This window comes from Plectrocnemia conspersa, unplaced genomic scaffold (assembly GCF_051122295.1).
Source record: "Plectrocnemia conspersa isolate PC_06_02 unplaced genomic scaffold, ASM5112229v1 ptg000003l, whole genome shotgun sequence".
Lineage (NCBI taxonomy): Eukaryota > Metazoa > Arthropoda > Insecta > Trichoptera > Polycentropodidae > Plectrocnemia > Plectrocnemia conspersa.
In genome coordinates this window covers 22,491,728-22,509,320 of record NW_028277167.1, presented here as the reverse complement: position 1 = coordinate 22,509,320, position 17,593 = coordinate 22,491,728, and the positions used below count along the sequence as shown (strand labels likewise).

The window sequence follows — 17,593 nt, the reverse complement described above, 5'->3', positions numbered from 1 at the left end:
CCTTGACACACATGATATTTAATATTAAAGTGAAATTTGATACTGAGATAATGTGACTGTTGTCAATTTGTTTTGTACACAAAAACAAACACACGCACCTCTTATCGTCATCGCATTGCTGTGCTTCGCGTCGGCGAGTGCGCGTCGAGGTCCGTTATCGTGTCGTCTAGTACGTGACGTAAAAGCGTCGTTACGCGACTCGTCGTCACGCGGCGTGACGAGTTGTGACGTCACAAACGGGGGCTCGCCTCTTGCTCTCGAACGCCGAATCGGTGCTTACCGAGAAAAAGAATCATATTTTTAGTTAAAATTGTATAGAAAAAAATCACCACGAGAATTATAAAAAAAACGGTGATGTAAAAGGACAGTAAAATTTGACTTGATATATTTGAAAAAAAATAAAGAATTCCCCATACAGTGTCGTGGTGGCTTTTGTACCGGTAGTTAAAATATAACAATTACATGTATTAAAAATATAAGATATATTTAATTGGAATAAATAAAATCCGATGCAAAATAATTATATTTTCGATTATCATATTGGGTTGTGACTTTTTCGATTAAATTTACACGTAAGATTGTAATATTTTTGTCTTATTTTAATATTAATTTAATATTCATATTAATATTATATTCGATAATTCGGGGCGGAACCAGAATATTTGTTATTCTTTAATATGTTGTTAGACTGCGTAATTAAGAAGCATGAAATCTTTGGTTCATTTTCTGTTTTAGTCCACTTTTTCGACGGTGCTTTGAAAATGATAAAATATCCCTTCTGATATGCAATCGATCGCTTTACACTGAGTACATAAATAAATTAATTAGTACTATAAAGATTTAGCAAGTTGTTAAGATAAATTTTGTTGCAACGATTACGGATGGTCCCGACAATTTAAATTTTATATTTATAGTAAGGAGATTCAGTATAAAATAGTTCTATAGTATAAATAATGTAAAATATATAAAGGGTAATAATAAATATTCAAATATTTTTTTTTGGTAATACATACAGTAGACCCCCAATAACAGGATAAATTGAGGATGTGCTATTTGGGTGCGTGTAGTTGGGGGACTAGAAAATACAATTTTTTGCAATACGTACGTACGAATCAGGCTCGCTCACACATTAAGTAACGGGCACCCAAATAGCACGTCCCCAATTTACCGTGTTATTGGGGGGTCTACTGTACGTGATATTTTTAGCTCTTTATTTGGTAATGATTATATCACAAGTTTTGTTGATTTGAATTAGAATAATAATAATTGTAGGATTAAAATATAAAATATGTTTCTTGGAATAGAATAATTTTTAATCAGATTTTCATTAAAATTAAAAATAAAATTATTTTATATTGGCTAAGTTTGTTAGTCAGCCTAATCCATCATCTTAATGTGAAGTAATAAAAAAGACAATTAATTCTTAACTGCGCTAAAAAAGCTGATAGTGTCAGAGTGGAATTTTTTTTTATTATTTTAGTTTGAATTTATGTTCAAATGCACTGTTTGCAAATATGATTGTTTTTGCCTTATGTGTGAATTAAATCAATATATTTTTCGTATAATTTAATCTGAATGTGTTTATTGAATTTCTATCTTGAATCATCGCTAAATTTGTTAAAGAGTCATAGGATTGACACAAAATAGTTTATCTATCAGTGTATCTCATTTTCTTTATTCGAACCTTTTTTATTATTATTTGATTAAAACTAATTATCATTTTTGTTTTAATGTCCACCATTGAATAGAAGACATTACAATATGATTAAAAATTACTTTTTATGTCAGTCAACATGTTGATAGAATACACAATTCCAGTTGTTCAGTCAGTGTATTATATAATATTTTACTCTTAGCACTTGGCACTTACACAACAATGAAACAATAAACATCCCTTCTGTTTTCAATGGCTTTTTCTTTTCAAACGTAATAAACGAAGTGGTATTATTATATGTTTTGATTTGTGTAGTAAGATATCGAGTTTTGTAGAATTAATGTACTAATTGTCTTATACAATTATATAGTTTTTTGGTTTGCTAGGCAAGTGAAATATTAGTAATTATTGTCTTAATTTATTTATATTAATATGTACAAATTAAATGTAATTACTGGAAATATACAAAATATGGTAATATACGTGAATAAGTAATGATAAATTTTATACCTTGATTTATCTTTATTTTATATTATACAATATGTAACGTTTTATATTCATTAACTCGTTATCAAGAACCGGCCGTTTATTTGCCTATTATGACTAATTTTCTGTTTAAACTGAACCGCTGATCCGGCTATGACTATAAAACGTATGATGGGTCATGGCCGTCTGACGGCATGTCTATCGACCACTTATTTATATTTTAGAGCATGAGCAATTTATACTATATTGAGGAATATGTTCAATTAGGATTCGGATGTTTAGTGCTCTTCTTCGATATAACTTGATTTGATATGCTTTTGCTCATAAAAATTACATAACAGGGCGTTAGTCGATAATGGAACACTCATTGCGAGGCGCCACTATCTTTCAACAGCTGCTTCTCTGTTGTTTCTCTCGCGTGCATCGTCGTTGTGCGTCACATAATACAAATTTAAATTGGGTGTGTTTCAGCTCTTCGGGCGTATCGTTTGTAGTGGGTACGTGCGTCGTGACTCGTTCAGAAACGACCCGAACTCGCAAGCGATTGTCTATGGTCATAGCGGCGCGTCTTCTGATCGACGTATTTATTTTTTCTCGACGCAAAAATCATGGCCGCTTTCCGCGGCGCCGTTGCCAAATCGTCTCGTCGTCCGACGCGTTTGACGTTTTTAATCGCCATTTGTTCGCAACGCGCTACGTTATGACCTTCGTGCGGATTGCGAGCGGCTGCTCTCGTTGCGCAACCGAATCCTTTTGAAACGGAAAAAACGCACACAAAGACTTTCTATTCGGCGAGTGGAAAATTTACGCCCTGCGCTGCTGCGCGCTTCTGGCTGCTTCCGATCCGAGGCTCGCCTCTTGTGTTCTCGCTTTAGATATTCAGATTGGCTGAAAGCTGTTCTATATACGCCATGTCTGAAATACTGCTGGAATGTTCGAATTGAAAGCCATCTGATCAAACATTATTGGCGCCGTAGCAAAAATAATAGATGCATCTTACAGTTGTGACGTTAGTTTATACACTAGCTAGTTAGTGTGTCGATTCGTAGAAACTTTGGAAGAAAGACTTTGGCGAAGAGAGAAGTTTTAGTGACTTTAAAATATTAGATTTGATGAGATGTCCTATTGCGCAAATTCAGATATTGTGAAACACATTAAAAATATTATTGTGGGTCTTCCAGATTTGAGTGTTTCATTTAAAAAAATAATTTTAAAATAATAATCAAGCATCCGCAATACTACCTGGACCTTGCTCCCAGCAACTCACTTATTCAATTCACTATTGATCATTTTTAAAATTGTCTATACATTTACTAACTCATATTTTTCATCAAAGCTTTGAATTTTTTATATTAATGGTATAAATAAAATATGAGATTGTGATAGCAACTGAGGAAAACATAATCAACTGCAATATATATAAATATTAACCTGATTTTTGTGGAGTTGATAGTGTGTGGCCAACCTAATGTTTGATAAAGAATATGCCATAAAACTTATCTTCTTGAAACGATCAATTTAAACGGTATCGCCGTACATGTACGGCGGGCGGTCTTTTACTGTTTTAAGTTACCAGAGATAGTTATATATATATAATCAAATACATATATAACTGAAGATATAATATATATATATATAAAAAAACATTATATTAATATAATGATTATTATATAAAATAATACCAATAAATTAAAGAAAACCAAATAAATTAACATGACAAAAAATATTTAATATAAATTTAAAAAAAATATTTGAGAGCCACCAAGTTGATATAAAAATATATAAAAGCTGAATAATATATAAAAAATATGTAAAACAAATTAACGAAATTTAATACTAGAGAAGTGTTTGAATATATTATTAAAACACAATAATACAAAAAAGTAGTACAATAAAGCAAATTAATCAAACGTTAAAAATCTGATCTTTTCTATAATTTATTTTCTATAAATGCAATATAAAATAATAATCAATAAATAACAACAGAAATAATTATGGAAAAATACGTAAAATTAACTCACTCCCAGGTGTATACTAACAAATTAAAACAATGTGGATAAATTAACTGACTACTCGGAGAGTTAAGACACGCCGTTGTCATAAACGGTAAAAATATTCGCTACGCGGCCTACATGTTTTAAGTTAAAAAATAATTTAATACTAATATGATATGAATCATATCTGATAAATCATGAGTTGAAAGTATGAATTTTTTTAGCATCAAAGATTTGGTGTTTTAAAATGGCATTAAGAGTTTTTTACCTAATTAAATATGCTAAAATATTATTCTGTTTTAATTTTACCCATAGTATTGATTGTTCACGGGATACAATTATTCAAAAAGCGAAAGTATAATATCACAAAATTTAGAGAAATCAATAATTTAAAGCAAGATATTGGGAAAACTAATGAGAAAACATTATTTATTGTTGTATAAAATAGCAATAAATAATTTATTAGTTTATTTCAACTTGAAAATATTGTTTTTTACTTAAAATTATGTATTTTCATTTATAAAATATCTCAATAGCAGTTGCATTACTTCTAACCAAATCAATGAACGAAACTAGCTATAGATAAAAATCGTGTGAAGTATAAAATTGTGTAATAACATCAATATTCATTAAGCAATTCACACATCCATTGCTAATTTAACCCTTTTAATTCCAGTCTGTTCCGCTTAATTGGGCCAATGGTTTATCGGGACAGCCGGTTATTTGTTCAAAACCAAACCTAACCTAATGAAAGTTCTAAAACTAATAATAGTTTTAGAACTTCCATTAGGTCTAGTTCAAAATATTAATCTCAGGAATAAACGGAAGAAGTACAGACAGACGCCGCATCTCTCATATTGTTCCATAGTCGGTCTGCACTTGGATAGTATACTATGTTTTAAAAATATAATAGCTATCATTACTGTCGACTTCTGATATAATAGGGCTGATTAAAGTATATTCAAACCGAATTTTGGTCAATAGGAGGGCGCAAAAACGATTACCACTTCTCAGAAGTCAAAAATTCACGTCAAAAGCAATAAACGTAATACGTTGCCATTGCGACTTTGAATATTAACAGAATTTAAAAAAAAATTAAGAACAATAATTTTATTCATCTTCGATAATATTTAGTGCAAAACATTATTATTTTGTTATGACATATCTATGGTGCATATAATAAAAATATAATTAGAAATATAAAATCAAAAAAGTTATATTAGTCTATTATATGCAAAGTATCAATTATATATATTTAATATATTTTTAGAGACGGTGGAAATAAAAAAAACAACAGATAAACCATCTTTTATGATTTAATTAATTAATTTAAAAAAATTGAAATTCTACAGATTTGCTTCAAAATATCCATTTTGTTTGAATATATTAATTTTTACTGACTAAATATTTGAACAAAATTTTTTTTAAAAATTTAACAAATTTTGAGAAAAATTACATTTCGGACTGTGGACCTGCTTTTGTTTTCGCTCATATGACCGGGCCTCTTCAGCGTCGGATCGATCTCTCGCTGATACATCTTTTGGGTGCATATACTTACGAGTTTAATTCGCTCTGTGACGGCTCGTAACCTCAATTACTCGTATGTCAAATAAATTTTCCTCATTGAAATGGTAAATACATACTACTTAAATAAACGATGACGTTTATTTTTAGGTTACGCAATACGTTTTTTTGCTCGTATATCAAGTCAAATTAAATAAAAATTGCACTTATCTAAATACTCGTAAGTCAAAGTTCCACTGTATTTTAATATTTAACAAATTTCGCTAATAGAAAAAAATGTATAGCGTAAAATTAGTTCAATTAAAGAGTTAAATGCATTGAATTCAGGTCACACTGATTTGTTTGAAATAGTTATTTTAATATTTATTTTTATACGCTTAGACACGTCTGCGATGTCTAAGGCCAAAGTTATGGCAAAGTGAGATAAAGGCACATTCACACAATTGTCATACTTATTTTTATTTTAACAGATTTATTTTTCATATGCATTACAAAGAACGTTAAAAGCACCTTAAACTTTGGAATTAGAACGAGTGAAGTTTATATAATAATTTTACATATATACATATATAAATTGTGCAATGAATTACTCACAATTTTAGTAATTAATAGATACTAAAGAATTATTCATTATTGATCCAGATATTGTACAGTTACTATTTATTCGATGAAGTTGAATTATTGCAAAAAATCGACAGTGCCATATCGTCACTCAAGACAATGACCTGTTCTTACGGCCTCGACGTACTCTTTTGCGTCATAATTGCTATTGTTTCAGGTATTCTTTTATAACCAGAAATCGCTTCTTAATGTTAATCATATCGACTACCATATACCATATAAAGAAACACCGAATTTAGTAATTTATTATATTATAGTACTCTTGAATTAACGTTCATCTGTCCATTTGTTTATTATCTTATCTTTTTCGCAAACACGGTCTTTCGGTCTTTCTCTTTGCCCTCGATTCCTTTGCTTATTTTGATTTAACGATGTTGACTTACAATCCAGATTCAGCGACCGCTTCGCTGAAAACCTTTTCTTCGCTTCGCGCTATATGATATAAACATCGTTAAAATGCAACGATATGAAATATTCATCTTTGAAAATAAATAAACATATATAGTAAAAGAAAATATTTCTTTGACTTTTACGTTGATCAAGAGTCTTGGAAAAATAATAATAAATAAATCTCGTTTATACGAACAAATGACTTGCTTTATATTAGTACCGCTTATCGTCGCCGTTCGACTATGGGAAGTATTATACACCAAAGCTTCGTATAACACGGTTTTATATAACACGGTAATCAGTTTTTCATAGTTTCGCGTGCTTATCCGTAACTCAAAAACAACGGCTTCTATATGCTGTGCCAGATTTACAGAGATTGTTTTAGAATATAAGTCCGTTGTTTGTTATTATCCTTATCTCTTGGCGTTCCCAAATAGCAGTCAATTGATGTGCTTGAATGTAATGGCCTAATTATTATAGACTCGAAGGACCTTTGTGCCCAGAATTGAACACAAATTTTCCGCGAACTCTTGGAACACGCCTCAATCGACAGTCTCACGTAGGACGTTCTCGTTTCGTATCTCGTGTACCTATATAAAATACAATAGAACCGGTTTCGGAATGGCGCGATCGCTTCGTCAGAAGCTCGCGGTGCGGCACGTAGCGCGCACGTCTCTCCTCCTCCCGAGTGGTGTTGAAGACCTGGTATTCTTTCGGATTTCAGGTGCGCGGCGAGAGAAGCTCCGCCGCATCAGGGGATGGTGCACACGTTAGGGGGCTGGGGCATGGGAGATTCTGACCGACGGACTGGCCAGTACGGTCGCGTGCACTCCCCCGCCCACCTCAACGGCAAGAGGCCGGCCTACGATGGCGCTGCTGAGTTCGACGACGCCGACGATGACTTGCTCGACGCCGAGTTCCATGGCGAAGACGATGGGAGAGTCGACGACGGACACGGCTATGGAAGCGATCACGACGAGATGCTGCACGAAGGGTTCGGCAGGGAGACCGAGGACGAAGACAACCATAACCATCACCAGGACGGTGGGGCGCTCTCCGAGGAGGGCTACGGCAGCCACAGGGAAGACTCGTTCCTGCACAGCGCCCCTGAGCGCGAGATCGACCTGCATCCGCTCAACAACCAGGTATGTCTCTCTCTCTACCTATATCTATCTTTGTGTGTATATCGCGAGTAGCGGAATCAGAAAAACGAGGAAAACGCGACCGAAGCGTGACCGCTCCATATTACAATAGGCGGATCGAAAAGAGCGCAGATTTCGTGTCAAACGCTCTTTTGCCATAAATTATTCGAATCTAGCGTGCGTCAGGGCCGTAGAAAGATAATCTGATAATAAATCAAATAGTCTACCTTTATGCAGAGTAAACATCATGTCTCCTTAGTCTAGAAGTTATGAATCAAATAATTCTTTGAAATATTGTACTACTACATTCATAGTTTAATAACTGCAAATATCGAAACTCACAAATTCATATACATATTGATAGATTATATCGAACGATGACTGTTCTTTCATTCACAAGCAAATTTTTTATCCCTTCGTCCACTTTCTTTCAGGGGGCAGGTAGGGGCAATTGCTCCCACTTGAATCAGGCCAAAAAATGCATTTAATGAAATACTATGAATCTTAATGAAATTTAAATTTGCCCCCCCCCCCCTGAAATGACATCCCTGATTCTAAACCAGAAATTCTTGGGTTATCCCTCAAATAAAATCTAAAAAAAAAACCAGTCGAATCTATCCCGAAAATATGCCATTTCAGTGAAATCATATCGGAATACATTTTCACCGGCAGATTTTTATCAGTGAAAATATAATTTATCTGACAGATGTTAGTAAAATTATACGATTTCATCGTTTCCATTACAGTAATGTATACATTTACATACTCACCATAATTTATTTACATGCGATGTATACATTTTTCAGTAAATGTGTATTTTTCGTTGAAGTTATATTTTCACTAGTGAAGTTAAAACACATTTTTACAAAAACACATTGCCATCGCCCTTGAATTTGACCCAACAATGTATGTCATTTAATTAAATAATATGAATCAGAATGAATGAATCAGTTAGGTATATATTTGTAGGAATATATACGTACCGAAAATGGCTGTGCAGAAAAATAAACATTGTTGTATGTAAAAAAATATAAAACTGTTGGAATTTGATTCTAAATTCCTTTTTAGCAAATGTTACTGTAAAATCTGTTTTTTGCTTCAAATATATCTGTCTATTATTTTCACTCAGGTGTAAGTTAAACAACTAAATTATAAATATACTTTAGGCTTAACACTTAGACTAACTGTGCGAACAGGGGGATGGCTGAACCCCAGATCTAATACAAATTCATTTTTAAATAATAATTTTCGGGTACGGGCTTCCATCTTTCATTCAGGATTTTTTACGTACAACAAATAATGTAGCCATATTTTTTATCTCCGTAAACATTATTATTGCTGACATTAATTTATAATGGCAAACTATCACCAAATATCTGCAAAAACTGTATGGGGAAGGAATAAGAAATAAAAAAACTTTTCAATAACTCAAATATTATGTATTTTATTATATAATTAGTGAGATATTTGATACTGTAAAGTAAATCATTGGCAGTTTTTAAATAATTCAGCTTATAATTACTTGTAGCAAAACGCACAGAGTCATCAAGGTGAGCATCTGTTAAACGTGTTTGATATTTGGATTTAATGGATTTCATATGAGAAAATGATGATATGCGCTTTCAAAACATGATCAAATTCGAAGAAAGACGTTCCTAATTAATAGCACTGTTGATTCTGAATTTTCTTAATAGAGATTATTGTTTGAAATATGTTACTTATATTGAAAGTTGAAACCACAGACGGATCTGCTTAATGTCAAGTTTTAAATAATTCGCTCAAGTACGCTTTCCATTTAATTAATTCTCCAGATTATAATCAAACGTTCTTGACGTATATTTATAAACACGCGTGACCTTTACGCCATTATGTGAATATTTTAAGCTTTACCCTTATGCTTTAATCTGTTAATGACGTCTGAGTTTTATAGTGGCGAGGTTCAACGTTTTGAATAAATTATTGCAAGAATGCGTAGCACTTGAGTATCGACAAAAAATGCTTTAAAACTGGGTTACTTGGACGAGATGACTCAAACTGTAATTATTGCAAATTCATGTGGGAGGAAAGTGGAGCAGGGATTAAAAAAATATTTTTAATCCTTTTTCTCGAGATTCGAATTAGTCGTTTTTGATGTTAACTGTATTTTGTTGTTGTTTAGGTTGGCGGCCACACACGTCTGCTTGTGCTCAACGACAGCACGGTCATAAAGCCGCTCAACGTGAGAGAGCTGCACTTTTATCAGAACATTCCCAGGGAAATTGAGACGTTTGTTCCCAAATACAAAGGTAAGACCTGTCTTTCTCGTTCGCAAGTCCGACGGACTACCGCTCGCACGTTTCATCCGTACCAGATTCAAACCATTCGGTCTTGAACGCGCAGTCTTCGTGGTGTTCTTTCTTAAAATTTGATATGAGATGAATCTGAGAAGACTTCGCGATGAAGATCGTCCGACGCGAGGGATCTTAGGGATTGTTTTGCATACATATATCACGTTGGATGTTTGTAGCTGTGCATAGAACTTTGCATGTTCCGTTTGACAAATCATCTTAACGCTCGTCTTAACAATGGTACTACCAACACGCCACACCCAGAATCCTTCTATCTTTCTCTCTATAGACGTGCTGTGTCAATCTTTTTTTTTAGTTACTGTCTATCGTTCTCTGTCTCTTCATCTTTCACACTGTGTCCAGAGTCTCACGTTCCCCTTTTTCGAGAATATTACGTATGTCGTCCGAGAGTGTAACATCGGAGAGAAAGTAGATTTTTTTCGTTGTCGCCGATGATGAAACTAATCCGCGTCGCTCGTCCGCTTCATATGCCTACTTGCTTCTCTTCTCGTCGTCAGATTCGCGGATGGAAAATTTCACTTTCGCGGACGAGCGATCTGAAGTAAAATTCTCTTGCACAATTACGGTTTTGTTCCTACTTTTACTTTTGAGCGATACGCGGCGCTCGTGGCACGACTTTTCCAGACAAACGAGAAATTCGATTGTGTGTGTATTGCAACTTTGTATAGGGTGGATACAAAATATACTTATGTCAACTTACATAAATAACAATTTTACTGCCAATCGTCGATGTTAATAAACAGTAAAGAGTTGCACTTTTATCTGTATGACAATGGTTTTCTCTTAAGATGAAAATTTTCAAATTACTATAAACCGATGTCTGGCAATAAAAGGGTTAAATGGAAAATTTAATTATGTACTTTAATTGTTTTTGAATATATAAATATCTCACCTTATTTGTAAGTATGCCACACATGAAATAAATATGTTAGTTATAAAGTCTAATCAAAAACTTCTAAGATATATTGTAGTTTTTAACCCTCTCACTTCCTTACAATTAATAAATAAAAAAAACATAACCAAGAAAGTATTTTAATATCAACGTAACACATGCTTTATGAAAAATGAATTTTAATTTGAGAAATGCTCGTAATGCTCTTGGTCTACTTGTATTAATAATTTATTTAAAGTTTTCATGGTCTCGAGGTAGTTTATTCTAACCATTTTAATTTATTACAGTATCTTTTGAAATCACGTTTCTATCAAAATGCATTTAACTTACATTGCTTTTCACTACAAATTTAGTTAAATAGAAATGAGTATGTCTTTATATTTATTATGAAATCATACATTTGTACTACTCATATTAATATAACTATTGTTCTTCACATGTATTTAAAAAATATATAAATATTTCTACAAAAGATAATAATATTTAAATATTATTGATTATTTTTTTATTCAATTGTTCGTTAGTATTATTGTTGTATTTTATAAATCTCTTATGTATGTTTAAAGTTTGTCATATCAATACACAATTTTTTTTATTGTTGTAAAATATTATTATGACAATGTGTGACGTCAAGAATTAATATCAAACATTTTGTGAAAAAACTACATTTTTTTTTATATGCATATATTAAATTTATTAAAAATTCTAAACTTCGATTCGTAATTCAAGCTGTTTTAAATTTGAATCGAACACTTGATTTAAATTGAAATAGCGACCAAGGGCTTTAAGAAACCCTGGTGTCAGCACCGCCCGGCTCAAAACTGGCACTTGGCGAAAGGAAGTGGTTTCTCGGAAGCACTTAGAAACGTATGATAACGTTTATTATATTCTTTATTGCGATTTTTCCTCTTTTGTGTGGTTCCGAGAAACGTCGTTATAACATTTGTGTGGTAAACGGTCGCCACAGAACAAATAATAGTGGTATCATAGAAACATAAAATGTTTGATTTTGTTTCTAAGCTGTCATATATTCAGTAAAAGTGGAAATTTTTATAATATGATCTAAAGCAGTGTTAACATTGAATTAAATTAAACTTTTCTAATTAATGGTCTTAGAATTTTTTGATACGGCTCTACCTAATTATATCGCAAAATGAACATTATCGATTGTAGCGTATGATTTGGTAAGTCTCAAACGTTACATGCATAAATTTTATTCAAGTTAAATGAAACAGGATTCGATTTATGCTCATCCTAGATTCTCCTCGTGTCGGACGGACCCTTAAATCCGATCTGGTGTTATCGTTAATTAGCGACGTGCGTTGCGAAAATGTAATGTTAAACCTTTGACGATTGAATAATAAATTCTCAATAAAAAACACACAAATTACATTTTACAACGCAGTCTTAGATGACGGCTTATGGCCGTCGTCGATCAACAACAACCGTATTATTTATATATATGTATATATATTATAAGATGATCGGAGATGACGGATGTTATGTGATCCTTTTTTTGTCCTTATTACTATAACATTATTGCATCAATCGATCTAGATCAATGCTCGTGTGTTTTAACAGTATCGAAATTGTTGATGCAATAGTGTCGTAAGTGAAAACTTGCCCCCGTCCGCGCCGTTCATATCATGTTGTTGCCTGGCGATTGATGAATGGGAAGGTGCTCGACGCGCCTGATGCAAAAACCAGTTTCCTTGTTGTCACAAGGGCACACCACCGTCACAAGGGCAGCAAGCCTGGGGCCTATGGGGCGCTACGGGGGCCGGCCAGCCTGGCGACTAGTGCCCGCGGCAACACAATACCAAATGAATCCAAATGTGACATGCAAATGAACGCCACATCCAATATGCTATTGGTAATTTTGTTTGGGTTTGTATTTCTAATATGGCTCTATATATTTCATGGTCACATTTTTATATTATAAAAAAATATATATATTGAAATTGTAATGATTTACTATCATGAAAATATGTGTCATACATATATTTTTTGTTATATTTATGAATGTGTGCAGTATATACACGGAACGGACACAGAACAATATCTGTTTTTAATAATAATGCTTTGAAAATACATTAAATCAACTCAATTTTTATAGTAATATAAAAAAGTGAGTCAAATGAAAACATGGGAAATGATACATGTGCACCACTTGTACCTCTTGCTTGTTCCTCAACTTCTTTTCTCCGATCGCCTCTTTGAGTTGTCTAAAGAAGTACAGCCGATGTTCAAGGAATTCAAAGTGCAGATCTTGCGTCTTTACAGTCATTGAACTGAGCATTAAAATGTTGCATCAAAAAGCTTGTACTCAGAAGTCCACGTTGTTTTGATCTGGGGACCTCTGTATATTGTACTGGTAGAAGTGTTTCTAAATTATTCCTCATTAATTGTATTATAATAGATAGTCAGAATATTTTTACCTGCAGATTTTTGTGTATAGAATTTCTTTGATTTTGTTGAAGAGGTATCACTTTATCCCTTGTACTCTTTCATAGTTTTTAGCTGATGGTAGTGAACACAAGTTTCATTTTTAGTAACAATTCCTCTTAGGAAGCAATCTTCTTCTGCTTAATTAATTTTCAGATCTTTTGTTTCTGATCGAGAGATACAATTCAAGCCAATGACTTGAATTCAACAATCAATTTAAAAATTTGACGAACATTACCCATATGCACATTATGCAGAGGTGCAGCCTCTTATCGATGCTGCACTTCTAAGAGGCCTTTAATGGATAACCTAGAGAATTGTAGTGTCTTCTCTGCTTTAGTCGATGTCCCAAGGCGTGGCTCACAACTGTTGCTATCCCCGGCGCCTAGCAAAAGGAGGGGTTCTCTGAAGCATTCAGAAACGTGTGACTAATCATAATTTCAGTTGATAAGCCCATGCTTTCTGTATTTTTAAGAAAGGTTTTATCATGATTTTTATTTTTGAAGTGGTTCTGAGAAACATCGTTATCACCTTTTGGTGGCAAACGGTTGCTATAGCATTGCAAAAATATGTCGTTATTAAAATTCTGATACAGAACTCACACCGTTTCAGAACTTTTATTTTACTCGTTCATTTGCAGAAGTGACAGACATGCATCACCATACTTAACTTTCGTTCGTTGATGAGGATCACTCCTTAACTACAAAGCACTGCTTCACTCTGTTAATTCACAGGATTCTTTTAAGGTTTTCATTTGACTCATTCTTATAAATCTAAATCAAGCGGTTTGGTTGCCGTGCTCTTTTGGATTACTTAAATAAAAAATGAAAATAAAGGCTCGACAAACATGTTATACAAATATCTTACATTCGAATCCTGGGTTTCTCGCCAATGTAGCAAAATCTGATGTATTGAATTTCAGTCATATAATCTAGACTTTCTAGAGTTTTGGATCAATCCCAGATTCGAGCTACAAATTATCTAAATATATCTTAGAAATTGTGTGTTATAAATTTATTATTAATTCAAAATATATAAGAGAATGCTTACAGATATACATCTGCTACATTGTCATATCTGCCAGTAGACTGAAAAGGGTGTAAACCAATGGCGGCCCGTAAGAATTTGTAGCGGTGGGGCTGCAGCAATAAAAATTAAAAGATGTACTATACAAGATATTAAATTAGACAAAAAATATTTAAGAACAGGAACATTTTAATATTTCATTCTATACTGGAAGGGCTGCAGTCCTGCGGCTCATATGGACGAACCGCCACTGGTATAAACACGCAAGAATCTCTATTAAAAAATGTAGATTTTGTGTCCGTTCCGATTATATACTACATGTTCAATATAGTGTAAAGACATTGATATTGATTACACAGACATGATATACACAATTTAATGTTCAATATATTGATAAGATAGGAATATATAAAATTTGCTAAATATATCAAATTAATGTCAGGGGGTTGGGTCGATATTTTATATATGTATAAAACTGTACGTTAATATTCAAACTTCACTCCTTGTTATTTTCCGTGTCCAATTTACATCAACATCGGTCGAGTCATAAGAGAACGACCGTGAACATTAAATTATCATCGCTTAATGTCATTCATATGATTTTTGTGCTTTTTATTGTTAATTTTCTTTATATATAAATATATTTACCAAACAGTCATTATCATATATTTATATTATAATTTTTAACCTGTGTGTACGTATGCTTATATTATATTATATTATATAACAAACATTTTATTTTTGAGAGGCATAACTTTTTGATATTTTACCGAAAAGAAAACTAAGCAACTTAAGACATAATTTTATTTTATCGTAAAGTTAGTGATATCATTCGTGATGAGTGTGCCATTCAATGTGACTGATTTTCTGGCGGTTTGTTTCAGGAGTTATGCAAGCCACGAATATGGGCAGCACTAAACTGGACAAGAGATATTCTCCTAGTTTCAGGGAGGAAAATCCCAGAAAGCAATCTTTGGGTTCTAAGCGTAAACGAGACGATGTACTTAAGTAAGTTTAATGTATTGATTGTATGAGGGTGAGTCAAAAGAAAACTATACTTTTCTAATCAGTGATACGTTGAAATGCTTACTATAATTTATGGTGTTGATTTTTGACACAATTTCATTTTATGTGGAAGAATCCGGTCTTACAGAAGTAAGGCAAATGCCACTTGCGTTCAAGTGTGATTTTTGTAGCTCTGTTTAAAGTAAACACGTATATCATTGCCAGGAAGCTCATCCTTCCACGAGATAAATGGATTTTGATTTGCCTTTTGTTTATCATGCTGTTTATTTTATGGTCAGTTTTTTATTTAATTTTATCAAATAATACACAGATTTTTTAAAAATCTATGTATGTATTTTTATATTTCAAAACACAGTTTAAAAAATGGTAACATAAAAGGATTTTTATTTGGCTCACTTTTGTAATTTTGCAGTATTTTTTATTATTATTGTGGGTTAATCATCAAGGTTTCGCTTTTCAAGGTTCAAAGTGCATCGGAACGGAAAGGCGACTGAAGTTCTTAAGAGTATTTCGCAAATGGATAACACAAATAAGCAATGTAAGTAGTGTTTGTGATTTTGAATAAGATTTTGCATTTACATGTCAATAGCCATGAAACCCATATCATATTGATAGATAGTGGAGATAAAATGATTTGTATTTGGAATTGGTATGTTGGACGTATGAAGGTAATACGTTATTTCCATCTCTTATTGTTGTAGGTGGCGGATGACACTATCGATATATGTAGGGTGTTTTAGTAAATCTTTGAACTATTTTGTAGTTGATAATAATTGTTTTAGCGATGCATTCAGTTGTACCGTTGCAACCATATCACCTTGAACTCTCATTGCTTCCAAACACAAAGGTTGGAGAGAGTTTAACTATTATTATACTATAATGCAAAATCAAAATGTCAATATGTTTAAAATGTGCTACGGTGTTAATTAGCGAATTTGTTGCTTGCAGACTTTCTTATGCTGGAAAATATAACGTCGTCTTATAGACGACCATGTATATTGGATCTGAAAATGGGCACTAGACAGCATGGTGATGACGCTTCAGCTGAGAAAAAATCTAAACAAATAGCTAAATGTGCAGCTAGCACGTCAGCATCCTTAGGAGTGAGACTATGTGGAATGCAAGTGAGTAATATACAAAAGTTTATGATATTTATAATTTTAAACATTGTGATAACAAACCGAAAGAATATATAGAAATATCCATAAGATCTTTCACTTTGTCCTGTCTTTGGCTATTCTTCCTTATGTTATGCAGATGACATAACATTATTTATTATATGAAGTAATTAACATATTTTTTTAAATAGTATAGCTATTTTTAAATCGCCTTTATGTAATCACCACAGATTAGGTCTTCCTAGATTTTCCTAATCTCACGGTTGAATAATTAATAATCAAATTTAGCTAGGTTGTACATAGTGATCTATAATAATAATTTATAATTAATAAAATATACATATGTCACTGATTTACGGATTTTGATTTCAGTCTAGTTTCTCACTAATTACTTAGTAGTTGTTGATTGAGTTTACCTTGTTGTAAAACATTCGGCTAATGTCTGTTATGTTGCAGTGAAAGATTTACAATAAATAAATATTTTTAACTCTTCTGTAAAATCACTAGTCAAAAATCAGTTTTTTTAATAAAAATAAAATACAAGAATAAATGTACAATTATCTGTATCTTCTTTCCTGAAATTAAATACCGTATAAGGAACTCTTAATGATAGTTTTATAAATGACGCATATTTGCGTCATCGGCTCTTAACTATTTTTTATAAGTATTAATATTTTTTTATTTATTTAGGTTTACGGCAGCACTATGGATTGTGATCATGTTGTGAGAAGAGATAAATATTGGGGCAGGAGTTTAACCGAAGCTGGTCTTCGCGATGCTTTAAGAACATTCTTTTGCGGCGGTAATGGAACATTGAGATCGAATGTAGTGTGCCGCGTCTTACAGCGCCTCTCACACTTACGCCGGGCTGTCGCAAATCAATCTTCTTATAGATTCTATTCTTGGTAAGAATTAAATACAATAAAT

The 17,593-nt window shown here is 32.7% G+C and overlaps 1 protein-coding gene across 10 annotated transcripts in view; it reads left to right on the top strand.

Annotated features, from left to right (window-relative positions):
• Nucleotides 1–17,593, top strand: part of Ip6k (Inositol hexakisphosphate kinase) — a 74,233-nt gene that overhangs the window by 54,052 nt on the left and 2,588 nt on the right. For 3 of the 10 annotated variants that reach the window (XM_088183432.1, XM_088183435.1, XM_088183433.1), the window contains 6 exons: nucleotides 7,394–7,814; nucleotides 9,970–10,096; nucleotides 15,407–15,530; nucleotides 16,010–16,086; nucleotides 16,497–16,672; nucleotides 17,357–17,571. In XM_088183432.1, the coding sequence (XP_088039558.1) occupies nucleotides 7,428–7,814; nucleotides 9,970–10,096; nucleotides 15,407–15,530; nucleotides 16,010–16,086; nucleotides 16,497–16,672; nucleotides 17,357–17,571 (1,106 nt within the window). In that variant the 5' untranslated portion in view covers nucleotides 7,394–7,427. Of the gene's footprint in view, nucleotides 1–7,393; nucleotides 7,815–9,969; nucleotides 10,097–12,776; nucleotides 12,939–15,406; nucleotides 15,531–15,994; nucleotides 16,087–16,496; nucleotides 16,673–17,356; nucleotides 17,572–17,593 lie in introns of those variants that run through there. The other 7 variants (XM_088183429.1, XM_088183431.1, XM_088183430.1 and 4 more) reach the window with 5 other exon arrangements.